Source organism: Mugil cephalus, chromosome 19, assembly GCF_022458985.1.
Source record: "Mugil cephalus isolate CIBA_MC_2020 chromosome 19, CIBA_Mcephalus_1.1, whole genome shotgun sequence".
Lineage (NCBI taxonomy): Eukaryota > Metazoa > Chordata > Actinopteri > Mugiliformes > Mugilidae > Mugil > Mugil cephalus.
The window spans coordinates 8,653,128-8,681,088 of record NC_061788.1 but is presented as its reverse complement, the minus strand read 5'-3'; the positions used below and the strand labels follow the sequence as shown (position 1 = coordinate 8,681,088).

At 42.0% G+C, this 27,961-nt stretch overlaps 1 protein-coding gene across 18 annotated transcripts; it reads right to left on the bottom strand.

Moving 5' to 3' along the window:
• Positions 1 to 52: 52 nt before the first annotated feature.
• Positions 53 to 27,961, bottom strand: add1 (adducin 1 (alpha)). Of its 18 annotated transcripts, none has more exons than XM_047569312.1 (19): positions 21,983 to 22,218; positions 19,943 to 20,151; positions 18,955 to 19,117; positions 18,553 to 18,704; positions 17,911 to 17,991; positions 17,493 to 17,642; positions 17,262 to 17,405; positions 17,067 to 17,165; positions 16,460 to 16,633; positions 16,022 to 16,372; positions 13,356 to 13,451; positions 13,123 to 13,215; positions 10,767 to 10,853; positions 9,395 to 9,551; positions 7,642 to 8,025; positions 6,754 to 6,843; positions 4,496 to 4,511; positions 2,572 to 2,625; positions 2,087 to 2,228 (listed from the first exon to the last, which is right to left on the bottom strand). In XM_047569312.1, the coding sequence occupies exons 1-18, from the start codon at positions 22,128 to 22,130 to the stop codon at positions 2,574 to 2,576; spliced, it is 2,646 nt and encodes an 881-aa protein (XP_047425268.1). In that variant the 5' UTR covers positions 22,131 to 22,218; the 3' UTR covers positions 2,087 to 2,228; positions 2,572 to 2,573. The 18 variants fall into 18 exon arrangements, with proteins under 18 accessions (XP_047425266.1, XP_047425262.1, XP_047425263.1 ...); XM_047569315.1 differs by lacking the exon at positions 2,572 to 2,625 and adding an exon at positions 5,110 to 5,143 and having other exon boundaries at positions 2,112 to 2,228; positions 21,983 to 22,217; XM_047569313.1 differs by lacking the exon at positions 2,572 to 2,625 and having other exon boundaries at positions 2,052 to 2,228; positions 21,983 to 22,217.

Below are 27,961 nucleotides of genomic sequence, written 5' to 3'. Positions count from 1 at the left end.
AATGTTCCAGAGTTAATTAAGTTTTCTTTAAATAACTTCAACCACACAATGCTGATATTCAAGGTAGTGTTTTTATTCATGGTTGTAAAAGAGACAGGACCATTAGAACAGAGAGGTGAAGTCTGAAGACGGTTACGTAAGGAGGTGTAACGATGAAACTGGAAGTAGTTCAGACAGAGGATACAAATCGGCATAAGATGTGAGACTTTAAAAAGAAACATGACTAAGAGGAGTTTAGTATTGTAATCGGCACACTTCAGCTAAAATAGAACTCAAATATAACAGGGTGGTTACAGTCATTTATAGGCCAGTATACACTCTATGCACTAGTCACATGCAGTCCTTCAGGAGTTTTCAGCTTATATGTAGCACTGTCGGTAAACCACGTGTAGTGATCGAAGGTTTACTCAGATAAGATGACTAACCTTTTGTTAAAACAAGGATGCACACACGTCAAGCAAAGCATGATAATGTTCTCAGGTTAGTGCCCTGCAATCTCAAGCACAATTTATTGATTACAGTGACATAAGTAAAACTGCTTGTCCAGTGTAAATTGTATTTTAACTGTAACTGGAAAGAAGTTGCTCAGACGGGAGTTTTACACAGGAAAGAACAAGCTGAGGGTCCACGATTGATCACACGGCTTCGCTGACAGCGACGTCGTCGTTCGCGTGTTCGCCTAACTAACCTCTACGGTCACGGTCTGCTTTCTAAATGCACGGTGTGGCGTGAGATCCCAAACAGTGGTTTATGAAAGAGGTTCACAGTGCTTCCTCACAGCAAGTGTTTCACGGCTCAGTCGGCTCTACAACTGTGAGAAAGAGCGCGAGAAGATCACAAAAACAAAAACATGGGAGTCTCACACGAGGTGTAGCGTTGCAGCCGGTTTCACAGAGATGACCACAAATCAAAGGGGGTAAATACGTAACAGCGCCAACCTCAAATAATTATACAATAAAATGAAAAATAAAAAGAAGAATTTACACATTCCTTTTATGCTAAAGGCTTATAGCCGTTAGCATTTACATTACATCAACCCTTGAAACAACGAGCACATTACTGCTCACGCTTCCACGGGTGACTCACGCTCTGCATGTTTGCAGCACCTCTAATGGACATTTTCACTGAATTATTTTGTAAAATACAAAACCAAACTTCTATACAAAGACCTAGAGCTGTTTACAACACATCTGACTGAATTTGGAGTTAAAACAAAAAAAAAAAAAAAAAAAAATGTGAACAAACACCCAGATGTGAATGTGATTGAGTAATTTAATTAAAAAATATTGCATTACCGACGTATCCCAACTGTCACAGCCTGCCAACGAGTAATTAAATGGGCGCACAAGTTCAGGAATATGCTATTTGTAGTTCTCAGTCAGAGTTTACCATTTCATACGAGAGGCTGCAGTTTCGTTTTTTTTTTTTTTTAAAGACACTTTGACATATTTTGATACAATCCCAATACATTCTAGTGGTTACAATGATTAAGTATTACTCTAAAAAAAAAATAAAAAATAATAATAATAAGGGATAAAGTCCTAAAACCTCACATCAGTTGTGTGGGCCTGTAGTTGCAGACATGCATCAAAGCTTGGATGGAGTGGACAAGACAGAATGCATCACTCGCTCACAACTAAAAGCCCTGAATAATTAAAAACCTTAATGCAATCATTTTTTTTTTTTTTTTTTTTACATTGTATACAAAATTGGCACGCGCTAACGAGGAAAAATAGGTTAATAAGCCAGCGACAAATAATATCAAAAACAACAACAAAAAAAAAGCAAAACAAAAGCAGAACTGCGTGTGTAACTGTGGCTCGTTCGACGGGTGCGATGGTAGCGGACGAGAAGCAGAAATGAAAAGAAAAGGAGAAGCCAGCCTTGAGGACCGATCCAACGTTCACCGAACTAGGACTCTGTCTTTTTTTTGTTTTTCTTGAGGAAGGAAGGAGTGCGGAACTTCTTTTTCTTTTTGGAGGGTGATTTGCTGGGGGACTCGTCGCCCTCCTGGTCGCCAGCGTCAGCGGGTTCCTCCCCCTCGGCCGTGTCTGCGGCAGCAGCGGCGACGTCAGCGGTGGCGGCGGCGGCGGCAGCAGGGGCAGAGGTGGAGTCTTCGGCAGGAAGTGCTGGAGCGTCGGAGGGGTCGTCTGGTGTTAAATCTGGAAGGGTCTGTCTCAGGGTGGCTGCGTCGCTGTCATCCTTAAAGGTTTGTTCTGGTAAGGACTCTGGAAGGAGGAGGGTGGACAGAGTTAATGACCTCAGGTTACACAGTGGTGGGTGTGGACTGCTAAGTTAAAATGAGGCTACTACGATTCAGCCACTGGGTACGTCGTCAAATCCAGCGTCATTTTCTCAAAAGAAGCATCCACACTTCTCTCAACAAGCCCACACAGTGTCCATTTATATATAAGCAGAAAGCCTTGGAGTACACAACCTGGCAACTTTCTCGCTAGAAGCCAAAAAGAGCATTACGTTAAAAATATAATAATATGCCTCTCACATAAGCTGCCACCTCTCCTCAAATCTGTTTTGACAGTTCCTAGCGGGTGCTCAGCGCTTTAGTTTTACCTTCATTTAAACAGGGAAATCTTAATGAGCGCAGTTCCCTTGCTCATTTGTACCCTGTGTACAAACAAGACAGAACGAAAGAGGAACAGAACAGAACACAAATGAAAGTCTACATAAAACAAGGTTTTGGAAGAGAAACCAACAACAAATACAACAACACCGCAAATTTGAGTTAATGACATTCGTCAGAGGAGGCCATACAGGTCAGTTCATTCAAGACTGGAGCAGCCTGCAACCAGCAACAATACTGCCTTCAAATGGGAGCTAGTTGACCGTGTTCTTGAGAAAAAGGCTATGTGACGCCTGCCTCTAGTGTTAAAGGACATCAAAGGAGGAAGTTTTCCGACAGTTCAGAGTTTATACTGTCATTAAGTTATAGTATTTTCTATGGCTCAACCTTCAAATACACAGCTGTTGAACTGATGCCTCAGATGCATCAGTGTTTCCCGTCAATCTGCTGACTCTACCACGCGAGTGAAGCTCATGAGTGCCATTTGAAGGTAGCATTCATCCTGAATTATTAACAGGAGCCACGGAGCTGTGGAAAAGTGGTTAGTGACTCAGCTTTGGGACCGAGGGGTCATGGGTTTGCATCCCACCGCATCCATGGCTGAGGCATCTTAAGCGGTGAGTACAGGATTAAAAATCAGTACGTTTACATGCAGGTGGAAAAAAAAATGAATTATTGCCTTAATCTGACTCTAACAACTAGTGCATGTAAACACGTTACTCCAACTGAAATTGGGAAATTGATTTTCTCCGACATGTATACACTCAATCGGACTTTTAACTAGACAACATGACCCCAGAACAAAAACGTCTAATAAAGCCGGTTGCAGAAGAAGAAGGTAAACAGAGTCGGTAAAAGAACCGTCTGAGGGACAGCGCGCATCTTATTTGAACATTATATAATATATGATATTAAAAAGCTTAACTATTATCCATCTGGTTGTTGTTTCAAATACCTGTGTGCTGCATGAACGACTTTTGTTTATTATATGACGTAATAGTTCAACCAGAAAGGGGCCGTATTAATACGCTGAAAAGACACATATCGCCACCTAGTGTGGAGGAGGAGGACATGTTCCTGCAAGTTAGGCCTTTCTCCGCTGCATGTAAACTGCGGGCCACATTCAGGCAGTGGAATTTCAAGTATAGTTAAGCTGTGCATGTAATTGACTTTAATCCAGATGCTGGGAGCACAGAATCTAATTACAGTTGTTCCTGTTTTGTTTTTTTTTGTTTTGGTTTTTTTTGTTTTTTTAAATGGAAAATTCCCCAAAATCCCATGGTCATGCTATCAGGAAACGCATCATCAATTGTTTGCATATCTATGTGGGTACATCAAAGAACTACCAGCAATTAAGGCCAACTGTTGTTAACGTCTTTCTTCTCCTGCACTTTCTCTTACAGACTCATTTTGTTGCAGACTCAACGTGATGAATCAGCTGAAAAGTCTGCGACAAGAGGTGCTGGACGCAGCAGAAAATGTCAGATCACCGGCTTGGCCCTAAGAATACACTGCAACGCATTTATACTGTGTCAGGCTTTGGTTTCACAGAACCAGGTCACCATCTCATCTTAGACGAACAGGTAATAAATCAGAACACTCTCAGCAGAGACAGATTTGTGCAAAAATCCAACACAAGCTCAGAGCGAGCACTCAGCCGCAACACAGCTCCAGCTACGTTAATTTTTATTATCGCTCACATGCGACAGAGACTAGCGCCATACAAGACCTGGAAAAACACCACGCATCAGTCTTCATTTTCACTCATTTCTGTGATGACAGAGATGAGGCCGAACAGCACAGACAGATAAAATGGAGACTAAGCACCACACAGCGAAGCTTCGGGCCTCAACCCCATGTTAAGCTAAACCAACAGCAGCCAGTTTGGTAGGAAAGCCACACGCAAATATGTACCTGGTAAAGGACTCGTCTGCAAGACAAACAACACATGTTCAAAAACATTACCCGCGACATTTCAATGACACAGAAATACGTTGTCACAAAAACATTTATAGGAAATGTGCTCATGTGCAAGAGGTTGGTTAATTAGACAGTGAGTAATCGGCAGGAAGGAAAGAGGTTATCTAATGTAAAACATTTAGTAGGTTGTGAGGTTTACTTCAGGAACGTCCTCCACTTTCTTTTATAGCGTCACTTTTCCGCTAAATGGGACTTGATTGCGTTAAATTTTACTTCCTAAGGGAATTAAAGAAAATGTATGAAACCATTTATTGCTTTTTTTTGCTATGGCCGTTTAAATACTGAAACTAAAAACGGTGACTTGAATCAAATAACGTAACAGAGAGAGAGGAGCTCTGGAATAACCCCCAACAACCCAGAGAAAGAAAAGGAGTTTAGAGAACAGTCACAAATCCCAAACGGGTTAGTTCACACAACGGAACATCTCTGCTACTGAAGCCATGCAAAGAAAACGGGTAAATGATCAAACACAGACGTGGACGGGGACGGAGAGGGGGGTGACGGGTAATTAGGACGGGTGGTGAGGAGGTGGAACTGTACATACTTACTATGGCAACAGGTACTCTTTTGTATTTCCATCTCCTGATTGTAATCGCAGCCACAAAGAAGAAAAAGCACAAGTAGAAACAAATGTCTATGCAGGTCAAACCACAGGCACCGAGTTAAATTAAAAAAAAGTGAAAGAAGGGGAAAAAAAAAAAAACACCAGAAGATCTTTTCTTTCTTTCTTTTTTTTTTTTTAAGAAGAATGATTGGGAACCATTCTTAGTAGACCCCAAAAAGATGGAGAATGGAAGTGAAGGGGGAGAGGAGATACTGTACTGAGAGACATGTTATATTACAACATTTCTGGTATTAGATTACACCTGCTATCAAAGCTACCTCAAATTTATTAAAAATGTAATAAAAGGTATTCTAACTTCCTGATTTTACATATCATCATGAATGAAACTGCTGACGTAGGTGTAATCCAATAGTAATAAAGGCCAAGAGGGAAAACAAACAAAAAAAAAGGTATAATAATTAATATTGCAATGCAATAAGCAGGCCAAAATTGACTGACCAACGTGGTTATATATTTTGTTACATAATGGGTGAAATACTGAAATAATTTCATTCATTTCATATTGGCGCATTTAACTTTTGTTGATGGAATAGTATCGCTTTTAGTTTCTATAACGTTTCAGTACAACTGTAAGACCAACTATAACAGCAACAGGGTGCCTCACAATTAAATTTGCCAAGTATCGTTAGCTACAGCAGCTGTACCGGTAGCACGCTTATAGTACGCTTGTAATTACTTTACATTAAGTTACTGACAGATATTTTACTACACTGAAATTACTAAAACCTAACACGAATAAAATAATACATCACCTCATGAGTAAAAATTATTTTACCTGAGTTATGTCAGTATTTCACTTTTTTTTTGACTTTTTAAATAGTTCAGATAGGGCGGCCCCTAGTGGCAGAAACTGCTCATTGTGCATTTACTGGTCTACATTAGGGTCCATTCAACGTTTTTCAGGCCAAGGACCCCAAACTATATGTGTTCTATATCAAGTTATCCTACTGCTATTTACAAATAAACATTATTATTATCATTTCGCATTCAATATTAAACTATTCAAATAATACAATTATAGGGTGGTCGTAATACTGAAGGTGCGTCTGGAATTTCACCTGGGGACTGAATAGGTTCTTGGCCAATTGCGGGCCAATTCGTGTTAACGTTTAATAAAGAAATTAAAATTTTCCAGTTGGAAATTTTTAAAAAAATATATATAAAAAAGGTCTAATCAACCAATGATTTTGCGACCCCATCTGCAGACCCCCTGTTGAAGACCTACGCATTAACAGATAAGTACTTTTTCCTGACAATGAGCCTTCAGACGTTTTTCAGACTGTCGCTGCTGAATTGCGTTGGTCACAACATAAATGTGATAAAATAACCAAAAACCTCTTGGCCTGTTATTACAGAAAACACAGCACAACACTTGTAGTAGTATTATTAAAGAGCAAAACAGCAACAACAACCCCAAGACAGACAGGCAGGTGGATAGAGACGGGAGCGTCTGAATCCCTCTGTAGACCCTGGAGACCCCCCCCCCCCCAGCCAGAGGGCTGGAGAAACCCATGGTGCAACCAGGCATGACGAGGCCAGGTGAATCAAGTGGGTGGAGCTAACGTACCTTCCTCTGCTCTGACTGGGGTGCTGGGTGGCGTGGAAATGGGTTTCAGAGCTTTGGGCTCCTCTTCAGACTCTACTTGCTGTTCTGGATCTAAAAGAAAATCAGCAAAAACAAAGAAACATATGACACCTTTCAAAATAAAACGCAAGAATAATTAAGTGAATCTGCGTTGGAATCGTTCAGTTTCCGCCTGATGAACTTTGCGTTAACACCACCAACACCGCAACACAAGGAAAAGGAAGGCAACACAAAGAACCAAACCAGGGGAGAAGCCTAAATCAGGAGATCACTGCAAACCCATGTAAACAGATCCCACTAGAACACTCCTGAACCATCCCAAAGACTTGGATCTGATCCATTAGGCTTGATTGAAATTAGTCAGAAGCACACGGGGAGGGGGAGAGCTGACACCAGTAGAGATATAACAAGGTTAGCAGGAAGAGAATTTTGAACTTGATACACTCTGATTGGATGACTGAGCTCAGACGCCCCATCCTCCAAAAGTCATGACAAGGAGTGAGAGTTCGTAAAGACGGGATGAGTTTAAATCTCAAAATGGAGCTTTACTCCAAACATCCTCTCTGCTCAGCTCCTCGTCCAATCAAACTGCAGAAATGTATCCGATCTGCCAGAACTCTGATGCCTTAGCGCAAGACATCAGAGACAGGGGACAAAAGGTAAACAATAATAAAGCAAAGGCTTCAGATTTAACTGTGGGTAGGGAGGGAAGCAGACTCCAAACCCCCAGAAAAAGGAGAGGACACAGCGGGCGAGGAATCCCAGACTCCCAGTGCAGTGGCATGTAGTAAGACGGGCCAGGGCGGAGTAAGGGAGGAGGGAAGTGGAAGGCCAGAGTTTATTGGCAAGACTCTGCTTCATCTGCTGTACCTGGAGCCTGACCTGCCTCAGCTGCCTTTACCACTGACGGCTCACTGACGAGGGCCCGCAGCACGGCACAGTGGAACTCCTTATGCGGAGAATCCGGAGCTGAGAAAACCTCGTCTGCAGTCGAAAAAACATCATCTGCTACTGTTCCTGCAGAGCCTGGGCCGCTCTGAGCTGGCTCGGTCCCACCAGACGGGCTGGGAGCGGAAGCAAAGCCGTGCTCAGAGGCTGGCGTGGTGGACGTTGGGTGGGGTTTCTCTAAGCTCGGTGAGCCGGCGGTGGAGGACAGAGACGTGGACGCGGAGGTCTGATCCCGGGGCATCGTTTCAGGCTTTGGACTGGGGACGCTGGAGGTTGATCCCTCCCTACAATCTTCTCGTCCCTGCACTGTGAATCCATGCGTGTGTGTGTTTTTTTTGGAAAGATAACATCACAGTTTGACCAATCTGGAGTTAATGTGGCTTGGCGACATTTTGCTGGAATACTGTTTGAAATAGTTTCATTGTTGAAGTTTTTGAATAAAGATCATAATGTTACAGCTTAATAGTATAGTTCCTAAAACGTCTGTATTAAGAGGAAACCGTGAAACACACAACACACCTCCCTGCTGTCTCTGTAACACTATTACAAAGTGGGAAGACTTTAGCTACACTGATGCTGCTATAGAGGGTATGCACGTGATGTCACAGTTAGATGAAGTCTCCATGGTTACAGCAAAAAGTGACAGTTGAGCACGGAGATTAGCAGCATTAGTTTGAATCATAGGCTTTAATAGCATCTAAATTGTAAAACTAATTTAAAAAATGGAGAAGATCTGTTGTGCAATTGACTGCAACAGATTTGAAGGCAGATATATTTTTACAGATATCTACGACTGCCAACGAAAAGAGAAGTAAATGGATCGTTGCATTAGAAGAAACCGAAACCGGTTGTTGTGGCTCTCATTTAGTGTCAGGTAATATTCATTTATGCTGTATTTTTTATTTTTTTTTTTATGAAGTCATACCTTAAGTTATGTTCTGGACGGCTGTCAGATAAATCTGTGGATGTTGTTTTGGCGTAGTTGCGCCCGACAGTAACTATTTCAGTTCCAACAATAAATAACAATAAAACAATAAACTGAATATTTGTGATCACTCATCGTCGTCCTAATGTTCGGTCAGATGCTACAGTATTACATGAATAACGTTACTTCTCAGTAAAGCTCTTAGTGTTAGCATCTTTTATTTAGCTACATTTATCATAATAAAATTAACTAGAACCAACTTAAACTAATGAGGCTAATCCACCAAATCCAAACTAGTTAATATGGATCATTGTCGAGTGCAATTGTTCTTAATTTGATCTGATAATCCACATTTTTCCCCCAGTCTTGTTGTTTTTGATCCTCAGTCAAGGTGTGGCCCCAGGCAGAAGTGACGTCAGTGCATACCCTGTATATATACTCTGTATATTTTCAATATTTTCAATACATTTTGTATATACACTCAGGTTTTTTTGCACTGAAAAGGAGAAGCTCTCCAGTCTTGTTGTACACTGTATAATGACAATAAAGAGAATTCTGTTCTATTCTACTCTACAGTTTTACCTTGGGAAAATCATTGAGAACTCATTGTCAAAACAGACTAGAAAATAAAAACAAGTCAGTTCTATGTCTCAATGCTGAAATAAAGTATGGTTGTTACAGTATATAATAATATTTTCTTTAGCTCTTGCTCCATCAATAATCTCACACAGAACATTCAAATGTATGTACCGTCAGCTCCTTTCTGTTTCTGCTCCACCTCCTTGCGGTACTCCTCCAGCTCCTGGTCGGTCAGTTTGGTGAAGGGGTTGGGGCCCTGCTTGCTGACTATAACCTTGGGCTGGTACTCCTTTTCGATAATGGCCTTGGACGCGGTCACTAGCTCGCCCTTTAGGACACACAGAGGGAAGGCGGAGATTCAACTTGCTGTGAACTGCCCAGAATATTTCACACATAAAAATCTGGCAGCGGTTGGAAACAAACTGCAGTCTGATATCAGATGAGCAGGAAGCCAGTCACATGATTCCTAAGCGACACTAGCAGAAATGTTAATAAAAGAGTAAAATTTGAGAACACTAGTAAGAGCTGTGGCTGTGTTCTAATATAAACAGAATAAATTCATTCATGAGAAGAGAAAATACTTTTCATACTGTAGCTTTGATACAGTAAATCCCTGATGGGTGTGAGAAGCAATCCAAGCAACAGCACAACACAGATTATAGTCAGAGTGAAGGAAACATTAACGACGTTTGTGCATTAACAGTAACCACACATCTAAAGCCAAAACACGTTACTGTAAGTTAGGAATGGGCTAAAACTTACTGTTCAAGATTAACCGCTAAAAACAATGAGGCGGTGGAGCAAGTTGATGACGTAGACACGCACGACAAACTCGCAGCCGTAGCTCACCTGTGGCTAACGGCTAAACGAGGCTTCATATCAATAACATGTGGAACAAACGTGTCCCATATGCAAGGTTTGCAAAAGGAAAAAGATGATGGCTAAGGACAGCAACACAACAAATCTATTCCAGGAAGGAAGGAGTACGACGAGAGCCGGCAAATGCATCAAGAGAAAGCAGCCACATCCTCTGGTAAATCATAAATAAATAAATAAATAAGTCCATTCCATATGATAAGCACTACTTAAACCCCAGTTAAGAAGCTTAATTGACTGTGGTAACTGGAAAAGACAGAATATAGTGACAAATTCCGTCAAAAACATGGATTGTAATGAGAATATTTTATTGTGAGTTTAATCGTTATTGCCCATCCCTACTGTAAGTTATTTATATTTAGCACACACACATGCAGGAAAGACCACCATCACTGGATCTGAACCTCAAATTGACAAAAAAAAAACAGCGTAAACTACTGAATTGTATAACATATTCTGCACAGTCACAGCAGTAAGAGTCATAGCTAGCGAAAAAAACACAACTAAAACACAGAGGAATGACTAGGCCAAACACAACATGGTCTCGCTGTAGCACGTCATCTACACAGAGCCAAATATCAGTTTCCCTATGTGCAGGCTCAGTGGAGTGACTGGAGGATGATGTGAAGTACGGGTGAAAAGTATTTGTGATCGGAGCAGTAAGTACCTTTCTAATTGATTTAGCAGGACTATAGGACCCCTCGGACACATCGAGGCCATCAATAGTGTCTGTACAGTCAGACAGAGGGGCGTCCTGCAATAGTAAACCCAGTGAGGTGGGGGTGGGTGGGGGCACAACCCGGGCTTTTCAACACCAGCACATTCAAATTAGCAGTCTGTCAGGCAGCCGTGAATGTGTGCAAACATTCACAAACACATCACCTTTCACACACAAAGGGGGAAAGAGTAACAACATCTCGCTCCAGCTGAAGTACCACTATGTGAGCAATTAACAAACAGATGTGAGACTGCTGCCTGTGACGAGCTTTTTGTGTTACTGTCTGTCTTTTCTTTAGTAGCTGCTAGGGATGTCGATCCAGGGACTTTTTAAATGAACGGATCGGTAACGAGAATCACTCATGCCTGTTAGTTATTTAGTTATTTATTTGTAGTTTTTTTTTGGGGTCTGTCTGTTTGGAAGGAAATTATAGTTTATTTAATTTCAAAATCAGTAGGGCATGTAAAAAATTGTGGGGTGAAACTGTGGAACAGTTTAAATGAGGAGCTGAAGGGACGTCTAAACATGAATAAATTTAAAAAGTTGTATAAAAATAGGGTTTTCATGAAGTGCAGGGATGCATTATTGTATGATAATATAGGAATAAGCTTATAGAATTGAGAAATAATAGCATTTATGTATAAGTAATAATTATTATAAGTATACTGTATTTACTAAGGAAGCAGGATAAGTCATTGAATTATAGTGGCTTATGGAGAGGAGGTGGGATTAAATAAGTTTTAACTTCAGCCGACTCCTTTTTGGACACGTAAAAGTTTGTTTTCTTTATGCATTGTATATGCATGTACACGTATATACATATATTTGCTTTTGTTGTTTTGCTTTCCTTGTTTGTTTATCCACTCTTTTAACCAAATCAAGAAGAAGACGACTTCTCGTTCTTCTGTTTTAGTGGTGGTTGGCTAGCGTTAAAGCTGGCAAAAATGGAACCAGAGGAATGAAAACCGTGTGAATAAACATGTCTGCTGTTTGGAAGAACTTTAGAAATTGCTGTCTGACTGACGACCAAAGAAAACCGCAACATAACACGCAGAGTACACTCAGGAAAGGGCTGCTCCAAACCAACAATAAACACTGAACGATGTGTTTAAAAGAAGAGAAAACTTTCCTTGAGGCAGCGTAAAGGTGTGAAATGTAGTTTATTGAGTCGACCAGTCCATTTCTAGAATAGACAGTATAATTTATATATAATCTTGTTTATTTAAGATCGGATCGAGACATCCCTAGCAGCTGCGATCAAATTCTTTCACAGCGCTCTTTGTGCTTACTTGCTTTCCACCTCTGCATTCGTACACAACATACAAACACACACAAAGTGCATGCAAAGAGAGACACTTCTTGAAAGAGGCTGTGGAGTCATGGGAAGCGTGGCGGTGATGGAGCAGCCGGGAGCATGCGCTGTAGAGGCAAACGATTCATACGGGAGGGTGCTATATAGAATCTGATATTCAACGACAGCTCATCAGCGCCTCCTGTGGTCGTCCTACTGATGCACCGGGGGAAGTTTTAGTAAGCTCTAAAACTTTTCAATAGACTGTAATCTATGAGCTCTTTGGTGAAGGAAGGATGTGCCATGCAAACAGAAACATTTTAAGCACGTTCTGTGTTTTGCATTTGTTCTTCTCAACAGACGACATGCGCAGAAGAACACACACTCTAACGGGGCTTTTGTTTATCACTTGGAGGAACCAAAAGCTTGCGAATGCTCTTACAGGTAGCAGCCGGGACTCTGAACTACCCGAAAGAAAATGCAAACCCAAAAAAATAAATAAATAAATGAATAAATTAAAAAAAAGACAGTACAATGTATGAATATGGACACAGCGGCCTGATCTGGCAGTTTTTTGGAGAGCAGAGTGAGTTTACCTCTCCAACATACTACTCACCTGCAACACTGACAATCTCTGTGGTCAAAGAATAATGTCACAGTTACAAAGCCACACCATGCTCTGATAAACAACATGGAGGACATGTATTTGTTTCTGTTATTACTGGTTATTTTGTCAGAAACTGGTGTCAGATCAGATTATAATGTAGCTGGTTTTATTAAAGCTCAGTGTCCGGGACTATTTCATACAATATTCACACATTGCAGCATCTTTATGGGACGACTCCATACCTGGACTGAATATACGAGAGGAGACATTGTTGTAATTGGGTGATCTCAGTTGAAGAGACCAACATAAACACATTCCTTAAGAATGAAATATATATATATATACTCATGTCCAGGTGTGGATAGGTGTAGCGATGAGGTAAACAAGTGTCGCGTTCACAGACTGACCTGGATGAAGGTACGTTCACCCATGACGCTGGCACACAGAACCTGAGACTGGGGCCCTGCTGTCTTTATGTCCTGCAGGTTCTGCTCTCGGATCTACAAAACAGAAACATTTTAATCATCAAAAGGGACGGTAAGTGAATCTTATTCAAAGCACAGTCTGCATAAAACATTACACTAGAAACACAGACCACAGGGAACCAGCTGAACCCTTGAAAAGAAGAATGCTGCGATACCTTATTCCTCATTTCCAGGACTTCCTTTGGGTTGGTGTTCAGCGGGATGAACTGATTGGCTACAGCAGCCTGCCGGAGCCCTTCTTCCTTTGTCCACTGCAAACACCAAATAAAAAACATGAATAAAACGCCTCCGACCGGAGAGAAATGCATGAAATCCCAAGCACAAAATTATATGTAGACGTAATACTATGCAGGCTTCACAATACAGGAATCATGCTTAACTGAAATATACAAAGTAGGATGAGTGTAAAAAAAAACATTACTGTAAAAAATAAAAAAAGGTAAAATACGTGAACCAATGATGATGAGGCACATTTAGGAAAATACGTCCGAGATTTGGTCTAACGATACTTATTCATAAACCTAAGAAGATGGCATTTTTTTCCTTCAATAATTCCTCACAAATATCTAATTGATAAGAGAATAAATCCTTTAAATAAAGAATGTCTTTGGATTTTGCAGTTTATGAAGGATCTTATTTTTACTTTCATTTCAAGAAATGGCCGGTGCCTACACGGCGACGTGTTAAATCACTTGAATCAGTTTTATTTAACTCAAAACATCTGAAGGGTGGATTCTGTGACAAATTCTTTAACTTAATTTAGGTGAGTTGGTCAGTTATAGAAACTCTTAGATAATTCTGGTCCAGGCTGTGAGAAACCCACGTGTTAAATGTCTGATTTTCAACGAAGAAAAAAACAGTAGCGATGTTTTAACGTTCTTCAGACGAGTGAAGCTACTTGCTTTTGAGGGGACTAGTGGCGATGATACTCTGAGACGGATTAAAGGACCTCGTTAATGTTGACAGGTTCAGACAACATGACTAAATCCTAACTGAATACCTTCTGTCATCATCATTGATATATCATTCAATTAAAAACCTTCAGGAGGAGCACACTGAAGATCAACTAAAAAAACATCACATGATGAGAAAAAAAAAAGAAAAAGGTAAAGGGGTAAGGGAGGGGGGAGAAGTGAGGAGTGGCGAGAGGTGGGGGGGAGAAGTGAGAGATGGCTGGGTGGGTGACTGAGACGATGAGACTGGCTTACGAAGCGAGAGTGGCAGTGAGGGGTGAGCTGGCATCACCAAAGTCACTTTCCAGGCTGATACACAACAACAAGGACGACAGAGATAAGAGAGAAACAACACCGAGGACTCGCCCATGTTGGGACAAAAAAATAAAAAGCAATAGTCACAGGACTACAAACTAAAGAATCTCTCCTCTGCAGAGGAAGAAACCTTTCATTGTCTTGCTTAATAGCGCGTTCCCCTCAATGTGAAGAAATACTCGCTGTGCTTTACAAGAAGAAAATGTTTTTTTGTAAACCTGGTAATGCTCAGCATGACTGAAGGAGAAAAGTCGGCACTCGAATCTTGCGCCAAACTTGATGAGCGGCAGGTGAATAGAGAAATCAAATCTTCATGCAAAAATGACTTCATCAACCTTTTTGAACTAAAGATGTAACTCGCAGTGGAAAGCGGAAGCTCATGACTTCATTCCTGTGTTTACTCCGAGCTTGGCTGGTTAGCAGCCAAACCGGGGGCTAGATGAGGAAGGGGTTCTGGATGGAAATAGCCGGCGCTGGGTTGGTTGAGTATGAGATGGGAACATGTAAACACGATATACTCACTGAGAAAGAGTCTCACAACACAACATTTCCTACTTTCCCAACAGGAGATAATTGATTCACAAGTCAGGTCAAATTGCTGTTTGTTTTTTTTTTCTTCAAACAAATCCAATCATGCAAGCCTCGAGGTATTCAAATTAAAAGCGGACATAAATAATAGCGGTAACACAGATGCACAACTGTGAGCAGTTGCAAGAGTTTGAGAGAAATCATAAAAGCAGGCTGTACAACTCTTCTGCAATACATGTTTTGTTTCATAGCCTCATTATTTTTAATTCGTCTAGCGTTATTCTCAGAGACATGCCACCTTCCTCTTTTGTCTAATGACATGTCTAATCAATACAAAGTGTGAGAAGTTCACAAAGCAGTCACACTTGTGCGGTTTTGGTTAATATAGCCTCAGATCTCAACAAATGTTTGTTTATTTTTGCCTTACTCGTCTTTTAAGCAATAAAATTAGCCAACACCAAGATGCAGAGAAACGACTACGTGTGTGTTGAGTGGTGGTGAGTAATCCGGTGGTTAGCGGCTAAATCACCTTGTCTTGCCACATTCACCTGCCTACTTGAGGACTCATGCCACACCCCTGCTGCTCGCTCCTCTGGGAAAAACATCAACACCAACAATGCATTTCACTACTACACATGCAGTGGGGCATGCTCTGGGCAGCTGGCCCGGCATCGTGAAGCATTAGGGGACTAGGAGGATACACAGGAAGGGAGAGTAATTACAGCTGAGACACAAGCGGGGTCGACTGCGTTGGGAAGGTGGGTTAGAAGGACGTCTGCAAATACAGCGTGACTGAGCCAAAACGCGGCTGAAAGTGGTGAAAAGGAAAGTTATACTGCCACAAGTAGTTCTGCAAAAGCTGAAGAAAAGACGATTATAAAAGTGCAGGTTCAGATTGTATCCTAGTTTTTTTTTTTTTATCCCCTCGCTTTGTCCCCGGGCCCTCAGGATGCCGACCAACTACCCGTTTCCACCAACAAGGTAGCTGTAAAATCTATACTATGAACAATAAGGTAGGCACAGACCAAGCAGTTGGTTATACAGCTTGGCACGCAGACACCGGACGAGAGAGACTGCAGCAAGGGTTTGACGTGATCGTGTGTTATGTTCGTCCACACCTTAGGCTTCGACTTGGGGCTGCTGCCGTCGGGCCCGTCCTCGTAGGGCTCGTCGGGCCGGCCGCTGGCATTGAGCCAACGGGTCTTGTCGCGCTGGCCGCGCTGGAAGCTGTGCTTCAGCGGGGAGCGAGCGCCAGAGTCACTGTCCTCCCCGTATGAATAACCACCGTGGGCGGAGGAAGCGCTCTCCGCGTCACTGTACTTTTTACCTTTGTCTCTCAGTGCCGGGCAGCGGTAAGGATAGCCCGTTCTGTAGCCCTGGGACACAGGAAGACACGGAGCAAAGTTAGAAAGAGGGTGATGTAATTCCACGCTGTGAAAGTTATCCTCTCCCTCCGTGCTTACCAAGTTGTCGAGCATTCTCATGAGAGCTTCAAACTCCTGCTCCCCAATGAGCCACTTGGGATGTGTGGAGGACCCGTCGCCAGCTGGCTCAGGGACCCGCGGGCGTGACTTGTATTTTGCCGGGTCCAGCATCACCAGATTGTCAGGCCCTCCAGCGCTGGCCAGCGTTCGCACCTGGAACACGTTAAGAGGGTATACAAATAGACAAACCACAGACAGACAAAAAAAAAAGTGCACAGAGACACGAACATCCAACACACAGACATCAACATGAAGAAAGATGGACATAGAGATAGATATAGAGATGTGAAAAAGACATGGGACAACGGTAATAGTTACAAAAAAATGAAGACAAGCATATAAAGCCTAAAAAAACATAGGGGTTTATACATCATACTACAGAGAAAGCAAATAGAGAATGTTTAAAGTTTAATAGATAGAGTTACGGATGTTCTACTAATTAGTCAACACCAGTGGCACCACCCATACATGTTCAAATAGAAAGGTGAAGCCAGTAAGGCTGCAGGTGAAGGACAGTGGGGGCTTTAAGACGATTTGGCAAAGATCAGTGCTTAGCATCGTTTATAAATCTCAGTTTGTGTCCTACCTGGATCTCACAGGCGGTGACCAGATTGTGGATGTAATAGAAAGCCTCCTCCACGGTTTCACCTACTGACACCAAGCCGTGGTTTCTCAGGATGAGCACCTGGGAAAGAGGAAAAACAACATTTTTCTCAAGTCAGCTCCAGAAGCAATGTTTCACGTTTTTGTTTTTAAGGAACACACAAGACATTAACGTTACCTTGCTCTTGGGCCCGAGGTTCCTCTGTATTAGAGTAGTTTCTTCCTCGTCTACCAAAATGCCGTGGTAGTCGTGATAGGCTATTTCACCCAGGGACAGCGCCTCAGGTGAGATGGGTAACAGACCACATTTCATAGCGGACACCTGAAACCAAATAGTGTCAACACATGAATAACCAGCATAAATCTGCATTGAGATAAATAACTGTGTACAACTCTCTCTCTCTCTTACCGCAGCACCTGCAGATGTGTGTATATGTACAATACACTTGACGTCGGGCCGTGAAGCGTAGATGGCGGAGTGGAGAGTGAAGCCGGCCTGGTTGACTCCGAGGTTGGTGCTGCCCCGGTCCACGATCTCACCTTGAAGGTTTATCTTTACCTGGAGGGGGAACAAAGACGGCATGAGGCCATGTCGGCCATATTAAAGCCTCTTCCATCCAGCACAAGCTCACATTTTCTTTAGTTGTGAGATCACGCTTAATGTGCAAAGATTTATCTAATTGTTATTGCCAATTACACTCCCCTCTTTGTTATAAAACCTGAAAATTAATGATTGCTTTGTCTGTTTTATACTGCTATGATCTGCAATAAAAAAAAAAAAAGGCTTGTTCAGACACACTGTCTCCAAAAACAAGAAGAATTCTTACCAGGCTGGAGGCAGTGACTTCACTGTAGAGGAGGCCAAAGGGGACAATAAGGAAGCGCTCCTGGTCTGAGTTCACCCTGACCTATGAAGACAAGAGACGGTGACGTTATAGGACATTATTATGATCAATAGACAAAAGCTGCAGGACGACACTAACGGGAGTCATGAAGAAAGAATCAGAAATGTATAAAATTAGTTGAATATTTGCCAAAACTTGTAATGAATTAAAAGTACACCATAATATTATGACCACCTTCCTAATATTCTATCTAGATATAGTGAATTTGGAGGCGGGGTCAACACCTTCTGCTGTTCTTCATGTTGTTTTGAGTTGTTCCTTAATTTTTTTTCTTTGTATTTATGTGTTTGTGTCTGGCTGCATCCTGCTGGAAATGTATAAAGAAATGTACCAAGGAGGGTCATTGCCAAGGGGTGGGGGTGGCTGGTCTGGTCTAGGTGGAAGGTACATGTCTACAGTAAGTAACATCCATAAGAATCCCAGGTCCAAAAGTTTGCTATTAAAAGTGTATACATTATTAATTATTAATATTCTAAAAGCCTCATTTTGAATTGTACAGTAACTGAATGTCCAGACAACAAAACCAGCTCATAATGGTTTATTAATTACAAATAATAATCTTACTGTGAGGTGATTATAGATGAGCTCAGACCAGCCGAAGAGATCAGCGAGCCGATAAAAGGCGGCCAGCTTGCAGCGCAGCAGCTTCTCGCCCTTGTCGTAAGAAATAGAGTCTGAGCCACGCAGATCGTTGACAGGAGTCACCATCCCCAGGCCTGGCAGGAAGAGATGGGGTCACACAGAAAGACAGTGTTAACATTCAGTGAAGAGGTTGAAGAAGAATAGTGGCAGTAAAGAAATCTGGTTATTCATTATAACAATTAGATGAGGTTACGCCGGCTGAAATCCGACTCGACTCTTTGTCCTGAAATTATCTCCGACGCGCGCTGCATTGCTCATTGTGAGGGCAGGCATAGCAGGGCCGAGGTCAAAAAGTCGCGCACACTCATTCTCCTCTTTGCTTACTCATGTTGAGCGCCGCCATGCCTCCTTGTGGTGCAGCGGGGTACATGGAAGGCATGCTGGTGGTCATGAAGTCTGCGATCTGCTGCAGGGCCAACAGGCTCGTGGGCGTCTTCCCCTTCTTCAGCTGATCCTGGATCATCGTCTCTAGCTCATCGCAAAATGCCTGCCAGTCATCGAAAGAGGGATGAAAGACAAGAAATATGTGTTATTATACAGTGAAGTTTTGTAATATGAAGAATGTAAGACCTCAACACAGACATAACCCATGCATTCAGGCCCTGCTCAGATACATCAGTGTTTTTCACGGATAAATGTTTCGAGAACAGTGCTGTTCTCTGTCCTAGTTGGTCACAATCACACTGTTGATGGGGAATAAACTGGACCCATCATGTGATGTTGAGAAGGCTGCTCACTTTAAAGCAGCATATTCACATCTGTAAGTTGTGGCAATAGAGATAAGAGATATATTTTTACAGATATATCTGACTGCATTAGTAGAAATAACTGGAATCCAGTTAATTTATGCTGCTTTTGATTAAGTCATACCTTAAGTTACTTGTTAAGTTAGGTTCTGGAGGGCTGTCAGGTAAGTTTGTAGATGTTTTAGTGTATTTACAAATAACAATAAAACAATAGACTGAATATTTGCGATCACTCCTCATCATCCTTTTAACATCCTGTCAGACGCTACAGTATTGAACGTTACTTCTCAGTAAAGCTCTAAGCATTAGCATCTTTCATTTAGCTACATTTATCTTGACTCAAATGAACCAAAACTAACTTAGTCCACTTAACCAAATTCATACCTGTTCTAATGGATCATTGTCAAGACCAAATATACCTAATTTGATCTGATAATCCACATTTTTCCCGGTCTTGATACATTTCACCATGTTTATGCCACTCAGGGGGGCGTGGCCCCAGGCTGTGACATCACTGCATACCCTCTTCATGAATACATGGACATAAGGATTCCAGATCCACTGACCGGGCTCTGTAGTATCATGGAGACCCTCTTCCTCTGCTCCATCATGTTGAAGTCCTGTCGCAGGTCAGGCGCCATGTTTCTCTCCCTCTGGTACTCTGGGCTGCTCTCGTCAACGCGGTCGAAGTACCGCTCCTTGTGGGGGGCTGTGGTGGGAGGCGGGGCCGTCACCACTCCGGCACCTGACTCGCCGTTCATCCTGGGCTGGCCTCCTGTAGAAACGACACACGTGACAGGTCACAATCACAATCGCATTTGTTTAAACAGACAACGAACTTTTGCCTAAAAGTAAACATACAACGTTTGGTATGAACCATAATGGTATTTTTATGGTGACTTTGCATGTGTTTTAGAACGATAATCGGGGATATCTTATTTGCCTGAATGGATGAGAAGCTGTTTGTTTCAAGGTGAGAGAAGAGAAATAAGCTGCAAATGTGTATAAAATTAAAATGATTGACATTCTTTAGCTTTGTCTGTGATGAAATTTAAGTTTGAAGGACTGACATGAAGAATTAAGTGAAAATAAAATAAAAAAAAATTAAATGTATTAAATTAAAAATTAAACAATGCATACAACATTAGTTAGCCACTGTCTTTTTTTGAAAAAGTTTGTCGGGGCAATTTAATCATTAACTAATAAAATAAAATTCTCTAAAGTGAAGTGACATTTAGACGCTGACAGACAGACGTGGAGAAAGTTTCTTTCTGTAAATGAGGAAATGAGGATTGCCAATTATTAGCCCGGAAAGCAAATCACACACTCCCCTACTTCCTGCCCAGTCCCTCCCCCGGCTCAGAGTGGTGTTCATTGATTTCCACAGTGTGTTTCCTGGAATCATAACACCACAGTCAGCTGTGAGCAGCTGTGGGAAAATAAAATAAAAGCATGGGTCTTTTTTTTTTTCCTATTATTCTTGCTATTTAAAACAAAAAGATGAAAGTATTTGTAGTTGTGTCATGTTGTAATTATTAACTGGCAGCAAGGGATTTGGAAAGCGATTAGAAGGCAGATTTCCAATAGACACATGTCGATCCAACGGGCTGTGACAGACAAGAGGAGACTGTTCATCCTCGCAGAGTATCCTCAACCTCTGACTTTGAAGGCCGCAGAGAGACTTGTAGAGAAACGTACATAGGGAAATGTGTGTGCAAGTATGCATGGGTAATGGGTGGAGACTGATGCAGCCCATTAGTCCGCATCAATGCAACAGTTCAACCAAAACTACCATGACAACTGCAGACTGGACCCAAAGCATCCAGCATCACACTGCGAGCTGACAGACCCTCTCTCTGTTTCTGTCCGCTTTTATTGGACTTCTGAGATTTTCCACAACGACTGAACCAACATGTTCACAAATCTCAGGCCACCTGCTTTCATTAGAGCTTTTGTGTTCGCATGCTGTTTGGCTAATTCTGGGCCATCAGCACTTTGTCCATTTTTACTTCATAAAACACATCTAATGGAGCAAAATGGGACTTTCACAGCATTATTGATGGGCGCTCCAAAAAGTGATTAGACACAACAAAAAGGGCTAAACATGAAAGTCTTCAGGATGCCAGGGTAAACTGTAGACAGGATTTAGCGCCTTAATTTGTCACGCACAATAAAATAAACAAAAAAAACCCCAAAACATAGACACTGTTAGGACGGACTTTGTCTAAGTACTATCTCGTTTATTAAATAGGACCTAAATAAGATAAAAAAAGGCATTCCTACAATAATTAAAGGCTCTTAACTACATCTAAACGTGTGCTTTAAAGCAGCAAATGCAGATTCTGAGTAGCAGTTTCTGCGACTTTAGCTTTTAGCAGCACTAGTTTGTCCGATTTTTACTTGTTATACCTGAGTTTATTTACAGCCTAAGTTGTCATGTGGGACACCAAACAATATTGCAAAGACTGATCATAACCGATTTAATTACAAGAGCTAGCCATGGGTCACTAGATAGTTACTAAATGCAGCAATGGACTGGATGTTGAAATTTCAACATCGATCTACTTGAAACATTGAGGAAAAACATGAAATGAAATGAATCTTACGCCTTCCGCGTGCAAAGAAACTCCGAACTCTTTCCAAAGACGAGGCAGCCGGTGCCGAGAACGACACATTCACACCTGATTTCTTAAAACTAAACTCCCTCATGATCTTCACTTTCCCGTCGCCTCTTTGCCGCGTTTCTTTCGTCATGAGTAGATGTCAACTTAAATCGCAACTCAGAAATGAAAGAACGTGACAAAAAAAGCGAGCTGGATATTCCCTCTGCAATCATTCAGGAAGGAACGGTTGTTCTGTCCCACTCGTGTGATTAGGACACTGGTTATTGACAGAGGAATAATAGGCAGATCAGCAATTAGATCCGGTGCCAAATCCGTCATTAGAGAGAGAGAGTCCCAGTTTCTCTGAGTAAAAACTCCCACCCGAGCCTACCACAAGAAAATACACAAAATGCCCCTTAAAGTCACACTGCACAAACATTTTACTGAATTTACATGGCGAGCTCTGGAGTCCAACTAATACCAAAGCTACTTAACAACACTGCAGTGTCTGCAGTTCTTCATGGACTGACGCATGTCGGCCTGGTTTACAGGCAGGCCATAATGCTTCCAGACCGCCAGTCAGATCTTATTCACTTTTCGTCTTGTTGACAAGCCACAGGCTGCGTTCGCTGCCGGGCGCAGTTCGTCCTACAGATCTTTTGTGCGGCGAGGACAATATATTTGTTCAGACATCCATCTGAGCGGTAAAGACAGAGTTGTCAGCACTTTCACTGATGTCTCTGATTGAGTTACAATACACCACACAAGGACACTGTGTGCTTCTGTGTTGACATGTCGCAGTAAATGAATTGAGAACATACAGTTCATAAGTCTTTAGCCTTTGCTAAAGAAACAGAAACACTTTATCCACCTGAGCTTTAGATTTCACCAAGACCCCAAGAATTAATTTAGAATTAATCTGAATACTAAATTTACCTCCAACTCTGCAGTATTTAATACAACAAGATCTGCAAACACCTGCAAATGCAGGCTGAGTTAAGTATTGCGGACACATTCATGCCACCGTAAACAAAAACAGGAAAGCTCAAAGGGAATACATATCATTTTGTGAATCAACAAAAAAAACACCAACGGTATTAAATCGGGTCTCTTACACTTCCATTTTTTAACAAAGCATTTGCTTGAGTAAACCAATCCCCCGCTACACTCTGCCATGTCAGGCTGAATCCCTCCAGCTGGGAAATAATAAGACGCTCCGCCAGCATGAACCTTTCAAGCAAAAACAAATGATCATATCCTGACAATGTTTATTTCTTATGGATAGTGAAGCAATAACAGTTGCTGTAGGTGGAGGAAGTTCAGCATAGTGGGTTTTTTTTCCCCCCCACTAGACACCTTATTCTCATCTCTCCTCAGAAATGTAGGTGCAGGCAGCTCAGCTAGCCTCCACTCCACTGTTGAGAGTGCAATCGCTATGGAAACCAAACGCATTGCTATGGAAACACGGGACAGCCTTTAAAGATTACCGTTATGTAATAACCGCTGTAGGCCAACATCACAGTGCAAGTCAGTCAGTGTCACGAGCGGAGGCGCACAGCTTCATGTGTTACCCATTATACGCGAGTTCAAAACACGTCCCTGTGACTGGGAATCATATTCAGAGGCCGTGTGTCACAAGTGTGAATTAATGCAATATACACTGAATTAAATAAAAAATGGCATGCTCTTATTTCAAATTAAGATTACAAACTATTACGTATTACATTTTCTCTCAAGGTGTTAACCAAAAGAGATGCCATTAAGCATCAGTGCAGACTGCTCTTCTACATTTTATCTAGGGATATCTGTAGTATCCTGTAGCAGAAGGTCACTCTTCATACTCACATTAACCTAACAACTCCACATAAAAACACGAGACGACCGGCAGGTTAGTTAGGAGCCAGAAGCTACATGCTGTGACGCTTTGCTTTGCTTCCACCCACTTAGAGTTGGCTGTCAAAATAAATGTATATAAATGTATATGTGTAATGGGCAGAAACAATCTGCTTAAAACTTGTGAATGCACTAGAAATGCTAGGGATTAGCATCGCAGTTAGCGTGTGGTCTTTCAAGTCCGTTGTTGTTTCTTTTCTCAAAAATGACAGACAAGGACACAACAAGGTTTAAGCCACTGGTTATGTTAGTGCCCACTACTAGAGACAGAGATAATTACAAAAAGGAAAACCTCTTTAAACCACCTGGCTTTCCCTCTCTTTTAACAACTGGATAAGGGCTCATTAGTAAGTCCTGCCAAGCGTCAATGTATAGAAAATAATCAATAGTGGTATGAATGGAGCATCTTGTGATGGCCTGTCTTCCTAAAGACAGATTCACACCCATTAGAAGATCTGTATTGGGAAGTGCCAATACTTACTAAATGGAAACTTGGGTGTGTCCAAAGCTGCAACTCACGTACCTCCCTGAAAATGTTGGGGATTTCACAACTACCAGAACAGTCAGTATTTGGTCAGAAGAGCTGTACTATCTGTTCTAATCAATGCCAAGGTTAGGCTTTGGAAAAAAAAGGAATTTGTGAGATGGTCATTTAAAGGTCTTCACTGATCATACATTTTAAATAACCATCTCTGTTCACTCTTACAGCAAATACAGTGACTGCATTAACCCAAGCCATGAAAGAAGCTAAGAAACCTGCTACAGGCAAAACATCTGGCTGATGACAAGAGTTCTTATCTCACACTTTTAAAATGTCTGTCCACCCTATTCTAGTAACTTGAGCATCTTTGGGATGGTTTTAATGTATTTTCTCATTATTAAAACTGATAATCTGAAATGTAATCTAACATAAATAAGCATTTCATTTTCAGACAAAACACTCCCACAAAGTGTATCCACATAAGTTATTTCCCACTGACACAACAGACATATGTAACATTAACTTGGTGCTGTTGCACTAAACAAGTGACACATTTTCCCTAGATAACAGATGTTTTGAACTTCCTGTGACACCACCCAACACAGATGTTTCCATTCTCTGCAGAGGCTTTGTGAAGCCAGTGATGGACAGAAAAAACACAGTAGAGACACTTAATGAACTCAAGCACCAGGCTTTTCATAAAACTCTAAACTGCTTCTTGTATTAGCAAATATTTCAGCATTATCATAATTTCCATTGTAAGCGGCGGAAGCTTGCACTAAAAGCCCCATTCAGCGCGACTGAAAGATCCATTTTGTTCCGTCCAAAAATATGCCAAGCGAGTGATCGCCACAAAAAAAGATCATTATGTGCGTTAAAAGAAAAGCCTCAAACGGCTACTTGTGTTTCTTTAAGAGTTTTGGTTTGTGTGCGTCCGCGTACAGTGGGGGTTTCAAGCAGTTATCAGACATTCAAGTGAAGCACTCAAACAAGACCTCTTTATTTCCCTGAGTCGGATGCCTGTCATTACTGGGGCTGAAGACTCCAATAGCAACTGGTGCGAGCAGTGGGGAAGCGTTAGGTGTCATTTTAGCACTGCTCCTAGTTTGGTCTTGTCTTGTCCACTAGGCCATATTTAGCATACGTGGAGGAATGTTGCCAATGCGTGTAACCACTTATAGCGAACATGGCAAGAAACATGGTTTTGTATTCACAGATTTAAAAAAATAAATAAATAAATAAATAAATAAAGCCAAGTGTGAGACATTCGAGCAATTTAGCACATATTTAATCCACCACAAGTGCCTGTAAAGTCATTTTTCCAACAATGTACTTTAGCGAGAACAAAATGACGAGCCATGACTTTATTAAGTTTATTTGTCCCAACTAAAATTTAAGTGATACCGCGCTATTCATATTAAGGATGCGCCTGGAGTTTCAATTCCTTTTCAGTGTCGAATGAACCAGCACCTGCTATGGAGGCACAGTGCAGTCTACAGATATGGTTGATTTGTCAACTGATGCTAGCATAGACACTTCTCATTTTATCTTGCTATGTGCATGAATTACCAGTTATTATCATAATGAAGTTAGCCAACAGATGCATAATTATTCTGGACCATGCTGGTGTGAAATAAAGTTATAAGTATAGAGGAATAAATGGTTCCAATGACAACTACACTGGGAAACTCTGCTATTATTTGTCGTTAACTGCCTTAGCCAGATAACATGTTCTGTTGTCTTACTGCGTGAATACAAGTCAATATTTAACTGGTTGTCACATGGAACATGGGACAGAGTGGTGGGAGACTGGTCGTCTGTAACAACACAACCTTCCCTGTAGTTTCCCCTAGTCTCACACACTGGCCCGTTCTGCCATATGTACATCTGTGTAGCATTTTGCTCGCGGCTTGTGTGACCGGGATGTAGCTGCACACGCTGACATGATCTGTGGCGACCCGCGTGGCACGAGCGAAAGGCGAATCGGACTCTGTAAGGTGATCACATACGAGGAGGAAGGAAGGAAATAGTGAAATACAGAGAGCGTGGAGCTGAAACCAGGAACACATTTTCAGCTGCACTGCAGTCGAGGGCGTGGGGAGTGGGAGTAAAACAAACATGGAGCGCTCTATCTACAGTAGAGTGTGTAGTAGTGTGGTGTGTGTGTGTGTGTGTGTGTGTGTGTGTGTGTATCGAGGGTGTCGACTGGAGCCAGACTGACAGAGTTAAGCGCCGTCCTCTGGGAGATTCACTCATTCTAGGAGAATTACCAAATCCAGGGAGTTAGCATGCCTTAACACACTCGCAGGCAGTTCATCGTGGCAGTTTGACTTTGCTAATCCGCATACAGTCAGAGGGGGAAGGGGCTTCACTTTGGCTACAGCTTAGTGGTTAAGGTGTAGAGGTTGCATCTTAAAATTAATATTGTGAAGAAGCACTTTCAATCATCAAAAACATTATACTGGATCTGCTGGATCTGTTATAACTGAACAATTAGGTAAGGAAATAAATATTCTCTAGTATGGATGTTTTTTTGTTTTTTATAATGAATAAAATAGTTAGAAAATGGCCGTCACACACTCCAAGAGCACAGGATGAAAACTAATCCATTTACAGTAATCTGAAACAAAAAAAGGGCAGCAAGTCATCACACTTGAGAGGCTCGAAGCTCCTATGAAACTATTCCTAATTAACTGTGTGTGACAACACAATTCAAATAACATAGGCTGTGCATGGTTTACATGTCAAAAATGGTTATACTACTGCAGTCTAACATTGTGTGTGTGTGTGTGTGTGTGTGTGCATTGAATGGATGTTAACTTAACTGATTTTGACAGGGTTCATTGAGATTGCCATCTGATCCCATGCAAGCAGGCCTTGCTCTTTTCTGGTCTTCAGTGTCAAAGCCAGTTTACGAGGTAAAGATGAATGTGCATCGGTGTTATTGTGCAGGACGTGGAGCAGCATGACCTCGGACAGGAAGCTGCTCCATCTCCGCAAAGATAAACGAAAAGTCTCCCTGCCTCTCCTCTCTACACGCCATTTCCCACAACAAGAGTCCATAATAAAAAGGGCCACGGGGTCTGTACGCATGTGAGATGCAAAAAATAATGCCACCACAGGCCTGCTCAGGTAGCTAGCTAACGGTACATGGGGCAAGAAACACACCGGGCACAAATTGGTGTGGCCCCCCTCGGCTGTTACTCATTATCCGCACCGGGAAACCGAGGGAGCGGAGGATTTAAGTCATTAAACTGCAGTGAAAATATAGAAATACAATGCCGAAGTAGTGTTAAATGTCCACAGCAGCCCGTGGGCACACTCCCCCGCTCAGCTGCAACACATTAGCAAAACATAGCTCGACAAACTGAGACACAAACGAGTCACGCTAAAACACACACAAGGGGCCGTGCTGCAGCTACCGCTAAAATGCAAACCGCGTCGATTATATAACAACTTACCCTCTCCTCGATGAAGCAATTGGGTATAAACAATGCTGCGAGAAAGCGAAGCGGTGGTTTTCACTGTTTTCCTATGGTTTCAGAGTGGGTTTATCTCTCTGCGCTTGTCGCTCCTGCGGCGTCGCTCCGCCCATCCGCCATCATCCT